This window comes from Scophthalmus maximus, chromosome 19 (genome assembly GCF_022379125.1).
Source record: "Scophthalmus maximus strain ysfricsl-2021 chromosome 19, ASM2237912v1, whole genome shotgun sequence".
NCBI lineage: Eukaryota > Metazoa > Chordata > Actinopteri > Pleuronectiformes > Scophthalmidae > Scophthalmus > Scophthalmus maximus.
Window position 1 is genome coordinate 13,846,876 of NC_061533.1, and position 8,800 is coordinate 13,855,675.

Consider the following 8,800-nt stretch of genomic DNA (forward strand, 5'->3'; position numbering starts at 1 on the left):
GCGCGCGCACACACACCCACACACACACACACACACACACTGGCAGGTCCTGTGGGCGGGATCTACATAGAGAAAGTGAAAGTCCGTGAGGGCCACAAGGAAGGATGATGAGGCCCAACTGACCGAGGTAAAGCTTTCCGACCAGATCACCGAACGAGTATTGTTCGACTACTCGCAGCCTCTCGACTCTCTTCCACAGCGAGTCCAACGGTGTCTTCGCTTGCTGTAACTGACACCTTCGTGTGTCCAGCATGCTGCAGCGCGGCGTGCCGACCACCTCACACTTACAGACGCGTCCTTGTTGTGTGATCGTTGCGTCCGCATGGGGAAACCACGTGGTTCGTCGGTCGCGCGTTTCCTTCGGGGCTGAGATGTGTTGTTGTGGAGAACACTTGTTGTCGGGCCGAGGATCCAGTGAACCCCAGTCATATGGGGAAGTGGGTGAATGGTCACGTCAACCGTTGCAGAGTGATGGATCTAAGTGCAGGGCTGCAACAGACGAGTGTGATCGTCGATTCATTTCCTCGGATTAATCGATAATCGATTGATCTGTCGGTTTATTTTCTCGGATTAAGCGATTAGTTGTTTGGCCCAAGAAATGGTGAAAAATTGTGGGTCGTGTTTCCCAAACCACCAAGATGATGTCTAATTTTTTTTTTGTCCACACACCAAAGATATTTAGTTAACTGCCACAGAGGAGCAAAGAAACCAGAAAATATTCACATTTAAGAAGCTGAAATCAGAGAATATTGACTACTTGGGCCGATTAATCGATTATCGAAACGGTTGCCGATTAACTTAGTAGTCGGTTGCTAATCGGATAGCTGTTGCAGCTCTAGAAGTAAGCAGCAACTGTCGTATCCAGTGATGTATTTCTGTCAAATGTTGGTCAGAGGGAGATTGTGACCTTAGCAACAATGAGACAAAGCCTCATCAGACCTCCACTAGATCAAGAAGAGTCTAGTGGGGGTGTTTGAATGGACACTGTGCCTTTTCATAGTGATGATGTGACCTTCTTCCTCCACTAATGTCTTTCAGGTTCAAGAAGAAGTCCCGGGGAACTTGCCTGACGCTTTTGCTCCAGCAGTATTAGTGTCCAACACTGAGATCAGGTGGTCCTCAGTTGCTCCCTGTATGTGGGATATGACCACGTGATCTCAATACACACAGGTTGGCAATTCTTTGAAGCAGGGGTCGAAGCACATTTCCTCCACAATGGCCTTGGTGAGGCTGCTAGTGCTGTCTGTATTTCACGTGTCTCTGGTTTGGTGTAACCGCAACCTGAGTTCACAACAGGCGTCGAGCCCGCCAGTGGTACAACCTCCTTTGGGTGCTGGTAATCTGTCCTTCCCCTGGAGCCGTCTCCGCCTGCCAAGGTACCCTTTCCCCTACCTGCCGTTTTACGCCCACATGGAGGGAATTGATGACAGAACTCCGTGAGGCACTGATTAAAGAAGCATCACTTATTTGTTTATCCTAGGTACATCATTCCTCTCCACTACCGCCTTTTCCTGCACCCCAACCTCACGAGTCTCAGTTTCACTGGCTCTGTGCAGATCCAGATTGATGTCCAGAACAATACAAACTGGGTTGTATTACACAGTAAAGGTCTACAGATCTCCAAAGCCACCATATTGAACCAGAACTTCACTCATCTCTCGGACCAGGTAGCTGTAAATGCAGAGCTACAGATTATCTATCCTTGATAGGATCTCTCCATTTCATATTCACTTGGCATTTAATGGAGTCACAATTGATTTGATTTTCTCGTCATAGGTTCTTCCAGTTCTTCATAACCCTTCGCATGAGCAGATTGGCATTTTCTCTCCCTGGGTGCTCAGCAGTGGGCAAAAGTATTTCCTGTATATTGAGTTTGGGGCAGAGCTAGCAGAAGGGTTCTATGGTTTCTACAAGAGCACCTACAGAACCACCACAGGGGAGACTAGGTAGGACCTGGGGGATTCTTTCACAGAAAGTTTGATAAAATACCCTTCACATTCAGGTGCGTTACAAGCACAATACAATACAAAAAGCACCTGTCTCTTTTCAGAACCTTAGCTTCAACTCACTTTGAGCCCACGAGTGCTCGGATGGCATTCCCTTGCTTTGATGAGCCGATCTTTAAAGCCAACTTCTCAGTACGGATCAGGAGGAGCCCAGAGCACATTTCTCTCTCCAACATGCCTGTGGTGAGTGTTACATATGTTACCCAGGAAGACAGGAAATATCCGCAGTCCAGTTGATGATCCCACAAACTATTTTATCATTTCCCTGGTAAAGTTTCAGAAAGTGCCTGTGCCCGAAACTTTACCCGGCAGCAGCATTAACTGGTTTGCGAACATTTCCTGTCTTCTGGTTTTCAACTGTTTTGTCCAGCACCTAGTGATGATCAAGTTTGGAGGTGCCTGCTTTTGTGTACTGTCTGTTACCTACATGAACCATCTTACCTGTTCAAAAGTGTGTATGACATAGTGACAATGAGATATATGTGAGTAATTCAGGTCAAGACGGTTGAGCTGAGCGATGGTCTGCTCGAGGACTGGTTTGCTGCGAGCGTAAAGATGAGCACATATCTCGTGGCGTTCGTCATCAGTGACTTCAGATCTGTCACTGCGACCACATCCTCTGGAGTGCAGGTAAGACAATGTTTGATTATCTTAATCACTTGGTTAAAAACCCCAAAAATTACTTTCTCAGCCTCAGTTTGTCTTTTTAAGTATTGTTATGCATATATAGGTGTCCGTCTATGCTGCCCCTGAGAAAATGCCTCAGACCCACTATGCACTGGAGGTTGCTGTCAAAATGTTGGACTTCTACGAGGAGTTCTTCAACATCCGCTACCCTCTACCCAAACAAGGTTCAACTTTTTTTTTAATGTTTTGTCTGCAAGTGCTATAAGCATTTCTCTTCCTCTCACTTTCTGTCACCTGACCTGAGTTTTCCCTCTTTCAGATTTGATAGCCATCCCAGACTTTCAGTCAGGCGCGATGGAGAACTGGGGTCTGACCACCTACAGAGAGACAAGCCTCCTCTTTGACCCCCTCACTTCCTCCGTGTCTGACAAACTCTGGGTCACTATGGTGATCGGCCATGAGCTCGCCCATCAGGTGTGTGTGTGTGTGTGTGTGTGTGTGTGTGTGTGTGTGTGTGTGTGTGTGTGTGTGTGTGTGTGTGTGTGTGTGTGTGTGTGTGTGTGTGTGTGTGTGTGTGTGTGTGTGTGTGTGTGTGTGTGTGTGTGTGTGTGTGAGTGAGACACTGGCTCAGGATTAAGTGTTTGTCTATCTACTTTAGTTCAAATGCTCATAAACCACTTCATTACATAAATAGTCACAAATGGTAAAAGCCAACATCTTGCCTGCAGTGGTTTGGTAACTTGGTGACCATGGCGTGGTGGAACGATATCTGGCTGAATGAAGGATTTGCCAGATACATGGAGTACATTTCAGTGGAGGCCACCTACCCGGACCTCACTGTGGTATGTGCATTAATCTGGGAATTCATTAATAAATAAGTGTGAACATTAAAACCTTGGAGAAAGGATATATAATGATGTTGTTGTTGTGCGTTTTATTGCAGGAGGAATATTTACTACACACCTGCTTTGTCGCAGTAGGCCTTGATTCGTTGAATTCCTCTCGCCCAATATCCAGCGACGCAGAGAACCCCACTCAGATCAAAGAGATGTTCGACACAGTCTCCTATGACAAAGTATGCTTTCAGACTCACGTGTTTTCAGACGGGTAAACAACTGATGTATAATTAATGGAAATATGATACCTGCAAAATCAGCGATAGATATATAAAAAAAACTGATGCTTTTATCGTCTCTTCTTTCTATATCTTATTGGCCTGGTCCTGTTTGAAATAGTATGAAACCTGTCACTAATTATAGACTGCATATATGTATTGATCTCTTAGTGTAACAGAAAATCTTTTTCACAAATTTTGTCACCATCATATTGCATAACCTAAACAAATCTCTCTCTGTCCCACACAGGGAGCATGTGTTCTGCACATGCTGCGACACTTTCTGACAGATGATGTGTTTCAGAGAGGGATCGTGCGATACCTACGCAAATTCAGCTACAAAAATGCACACAACCAGGACCTGTGGGACAGTATGGCCAATGTATGAACACAAACTACCTTCAATGGGCAACTCATTGTGTGGGTTAGCCCGACAGAAATGTTTTTGAATGTGTATTTGTGTACATTGGATCTATTTTTTGTCAAATTAGATTTTTTTTTTCCACTATCAGGATAAAATTACATGAATGAGAGAATTGTTGAAAAAGGGAGAGCTGTCTGTTTTGAACTATGTTTTTTTTTTCAAAACACTGATGAACATAAAAGCAGACAGTGTTCGCTGTGATGGATTACCATTCTCAAAGAAGTGTAAAGTCTGCATTGCAATAGAATTATCTTGTTTTTCAGACATGCTCAGAAGAGGACTTTATCTCAGGAAAACACTGTTACAGCAGCAGCCAGAACACCAAAAATGCAGTAAGTAAACATTTTAAACATAAACTGACTAACTCTCTTCATGGGTTGCCTCTTATGTATGTTAACAAAGTTTCCACCAGATTAGGGTCACGTGTGTTGATATCCAGCTGTCTCCTGCAGTACCTGTTCGCAGGGGAGCATCTGGATCTGACAGCCATGATGAACACTTGGACTCTGCAGAAAGGCGTTCCTCTGGTGACTGTAACCAGGAAGGGGTCTCGTCTCCTGCTTAGACAGGACAGGTTCCTGAGGACAGTCCTACCGTCTGACCCTGTCTGGCCCTCCTTGCAGAAGGGGTGAGCAGGCACATGAACTCACAGCTGCATAACAATTGATTTAAAAAAACTATCAAGTATCACTTTTGGGTTATTTTAAAAAAACAAACCTTTCTGCTCTTGTATAGTTTCCTTTGGCATATCCCTCTGACATACAAGACCGATGCCTCCAGCACAATTCACAGACACCTGATGACAACGCACACAGGTAAGAGGGGAGAGAGAACGATAAATACTTTTAATGTTTTGCTTTTTCCTTGCCACTACATTGTTTGTCATCCTGCCTTTTGCTATTCATATGCCTTTCAGACAGTATACCCATAGAAGAGGAAGTCAATTGGGTGAAGGTAAACACTGACATGACTGGCTATTATGTGGTTCATTACGAGGACGGTGGTTGGGATGAGATGACAACACTGCTGCGGGAGAACCACACTGCTCTGAGCTACAAAGACAGAACTCACTTGATACACAACGCTTTTCAGTTGGTCACGTAAGCATAAAAGTGTGACTTTGATCTGTGGGTGGGTGTGTGTGTGTGAGCCAACGAGACACATTTTTTCCTTAAGTTACACAAACAATACTGATCTAATAATCCCACCTGAAATAGCACCCAACATTTCAAATATTCTTGTTTTTCTTCTAAAGGTCAGGTCACCTGGCAATAAATAAAGCCTTAGAACTGATCGATTATCTGCGATTGGAGACACACACAGTGCCTCTCCTCCAAGGACTGGGCTATCTGGAGGCGTATTACCGGATGATTGAGAAAAGGAATGAGCTTGAGCTAACACACAACCTGGGGGTAAGAAGATGACAAGTGATACTTTTCGGTCAATGTCAGCATGAAACCGCATTCGTGTGAGACGCTGATTCCCTCTGTGCTTTCGTGCAGATGTACATCCTGCAATTTTTCCGTGCCGTCATCGACCAGCAGACATGGAGCGACAGCGGCTCTGTGTCAGAGCGACGGCTGAGGTCAGAGGTCCTCTCTCTGGCTTGTCACCTTGAGGACCCTCCCTGTCTCCAGCGGGCGCATCAGAGCTTCAAAGACTGGCTTGAGTCCAATGGAACACTCAAGTCTGTTTAATTTATATTTCAACACAGGATTATCAGTCAACGACTGCAGACATAATGCTCCTAAACAGCAGCCATTCCCTGTGTTACACTGGGCCATATCATTTGATATTTCACTGTGTTCCTAATATGCATGTCTCTGCTTGTGTTTTCTCCAGCTTACCCACTGATGTGGCGGTGACAGTGTATTCAGTGGGAGCGCAGGATGACCATGGCTGGGCCTCGCTCTTACACACATACAAAAACTCCCTCTCTGCAGCACAAAAACACAAATTCTTATTTGCTTTGACTTGCAGCAGAGACACCAGCAAACTGGAAAAGTATATCTTCTATCTTCTATCTTCCCCACACAGTTCATGTTGCCACCTTGTGGCTCTTTTGGGGTATAGTATCACAGTACTGCTGCCAACACTGTACTGTGTTTACTATTTGTCATTAAAGCAGATATGTTTAAAAAAAAATAGAACTTCAAGTAAAGGCTGCTCAAGTGACAGATAATGTGTAAAAATAAAGCTCATGTTTGTGTGTGTGTGTTTTTGTTGCAGACTGCTAGAGCTGGGTCTTGAAGGGAAGGTGATTCGCTCGCAGGACCTGTCTGGCCTCATCCTGATGGTGGCGAGGAACCCGCTGGGCCATCACCTGGCCTGGAACTTTGTCAAAAAAAACTGGGACACGCTGGTTAAAAAGTAAGTATAACATAAAGGATATGCTGCACTCATAACAAATAGAATATACTTCCAGCAAAACAGTGTGACACTATGAAAATGAAACATTCCCGTTTAGTACAATAACGTCTTACCAATTATATATACTAGTTTTTATTCCTCAAGCTGGTCTTCTGAGTTGGGTGCATATACAGCATGTAACCCTGCACAACTTGTCTTTCTAGTGGCTTCTTTGGAATCCAGTGAGGAACAGAACAGAACACTTTCCAATTCAATAGGAATAGGAAGGTGGTCTCAGACTTTTGGACCTGTGTGTGTGTGTATTAAAGATATATATTTGTTTGTGACTGTCCTCACTGCTGTGTTTTTCTGACATGCAGGCTCCAGTTGGGCTCATTTTGTATGAGACACATCATCACTGGTACCACGGGCCAGTTTTCTTCTTCAGAGGAGCTCACTGACGTAAATTTTTCTTACATATTCAACTAATCTTTATTCCACTTGGCAGTTTAGATGTTGATCAGTATCAGAAATATTGCTTCTTTTGACAGTATTTCCAAACACTGATTGTTGATTGGTGGGTTTCCATCCTTTTCCCTGTACATAATACAAAGAAAAGTGAAATTAGTGATAATATCAAAATACTGCAGATTGAAAATAACACTTTAAAATAGTTTAAAAAGTGTCTGAGAAAACCTAACCTCCCTTTGCCTGTCCATTTGTTCTTAGACATGAAAGGTCTAATTATGATGGTTTTTCAGTTATATATTTTGATTCTGTCATAGAAAGACATATCTATAAAAATGTTGAAAGTCACTTTTCAGTTGTATCCCTGTTTACATGTGTAAATGTGTGTGTTTTTGACCCACAGGTACAATCTTTCTTTGAGTCCATCAAAGAACAAGCATCTCAGCTGAGAGCTACTCAGGTTGCCCTAGACAACGTGCAGAAGAATGTTCGCTGGAGCCAAAGGAACCTAGAGCCTCTGAGAATCTGGTTGAATGAGCAAAAGAAGTGAAAGACAGCAGGAATCGAGGTGGTGGTTGACATTTACCACATAAAGGATATCTGAATGTGTTTTAAATTTGTATGCGTGTTTTCAATTGGAAATTGTAATGTGCTTCTTGATATCGCTGTAAAGCCTTTTGTACATTTTCAGAAGACTAATTTGTTAAAAAAAACATAGAATTTGGAAAATTGGCAGCTGAGCAGAGGCAATTTATGTGAGTAGCCATATACATTGTGTGCGTGTGTGTGTCAGTGTGTGTGCGCGCGAGAGAGAAAGAGATCCATTCCAAAGTAAGGCACATGTGTTCTGTGAAAGGATTGTTCACCATATAGACAATAAAATGGTTCATTGCTCCCTCTTTGTGTGTTAACTGACACGTCCTTGTGTTATTACCCTGCGCAACAGGAAGCAGGGTATTTTCGCCCATCTGTGTGTTTGTGTGTCAAAAAAATTACTCAAAAGTTCAAGAATGGATTTCCACCACAATTGATGGAATTATTACTTATAGGATGATATCTCTAGATGATTAACTTTTGGTGCTAAAAAAGGTCAAGGTTAACTAAGATATGGTCAATAATGCACATTTTCAAAGATATCGCTGCAAATAATTAGTTCAGTTTAGTTTATTTCGATCACGTAATTAAACAACATCACATACATAACAAATAGTAAAAGAAAAGAAAGTGTCATCTTAGCTCTTTTATACTCAATACTGACTGAAGGGGGTGTAGGTTGAAGCATTTGCTTAATACACCTACCCCTTTTACATTATATTTGATTTATGTGTTGTTCTTAGGTCCCTCAGGATCTTATTAAATGTATTATTATGAATTCGTATTTTCAATATTATTAGCTTCTGTATATACATACAGTATTACATATTGACACTCGTATTATTTGCAGAAGATAACAAAATAAATAAAATAAACAAAACAAAATACATTCCCATTCATATGCACATTGCCATACATGCCTCACTTTTAGATTTGTTTAGCATCTTATGTGTCAGTATTTAAAAAAAAATCTTTGTAGCGTATGACACATTTCCTCATCTAAAAAAAATTCCATAATGAGGCCATATTTATTCATAAAATTATTCCCGATCATATGTCTAATGGTAAGTGATTTCATGAAGAAAGTCAAAAGAAATCTGAAACGATGCTGTGTGTGTGTGTGTGTGTGTGTGTGTGTGTAATTCGTCATGTTAAATATTTGCTTGTTGTGGGCTCAGTATGTTCAGAAGCCCTCACAAGAATATTAAGAAAAAAAAG

The 8,800-nt window shown here is 42.4% G+C and overlaps 1 protein-coding gene across 1 annotated transcript; it reads left to right on the forward strand.

The window, feature by feature from the left end:
• On the forward strand, positions 1–7,887 carry erap2 (endoplasmic reticulum aminopeptidase 2). The gene is made up of 21 exons (XM_035638678.2): positions 1–127; positions 1,039–1,376; positions 1,481–1,667; positions 1,777–1,946; positions 2,051–2,189; positions 2,502–2,636; positions 2,737–2,857; positions 2,953–3,107; positions 3,362–3,475; positions 3,577–3,708; positions 3,998–4,129; positions 4,435–4,503; positions 4,624–4,799; positions 4,907–4,986; positions 5,088–5,271; positions 5,427–5,583; positions 5,674–5,858; positions 6,014–6,175; positions 6,401–6,541; positions 6,901–6,982; positions 7,392–7,887. The coding sequence occupies exons 2-21, from the start codon at positions 1,216–1,218 to the stop codon at positions 7,536–7,538; spliced, it is 2,829 nt and encodes a 942-aa protein (XP_035494571.1). The 5' UTR covers positions 1–127; positions 1,039–1,215; the 3' UTR covers positions 7,539–7,887.
• Positions 7,888–8,800: the final 913 nt, after the last annotated feature.

Bases quoted from the DNA above. Each gene is read 5' to 3' on its own strand.
- erap2 (XM_035638678.2), top strand. From the start codon at position 1,216: ATGGCCTTGGTGAGGCTGCTAGTGCTGTCTGTATTTCACGTGTCTCTG. The intron at 4,800-4,906 runs GTGAGCAGGCAC...GCTCTTGTATAG, and splicing joins TGGCCCTCCTTGCAGAAGGG to TTTCCTTTGGCATATCCCTC. The intron at 5,584-5,673 runs GTAAGAAGATGA...GCTTTCGTGCAG, and splicing joins AGCTAACACACAACCTGGGG to ATGTACATCCTGCAATTTTT.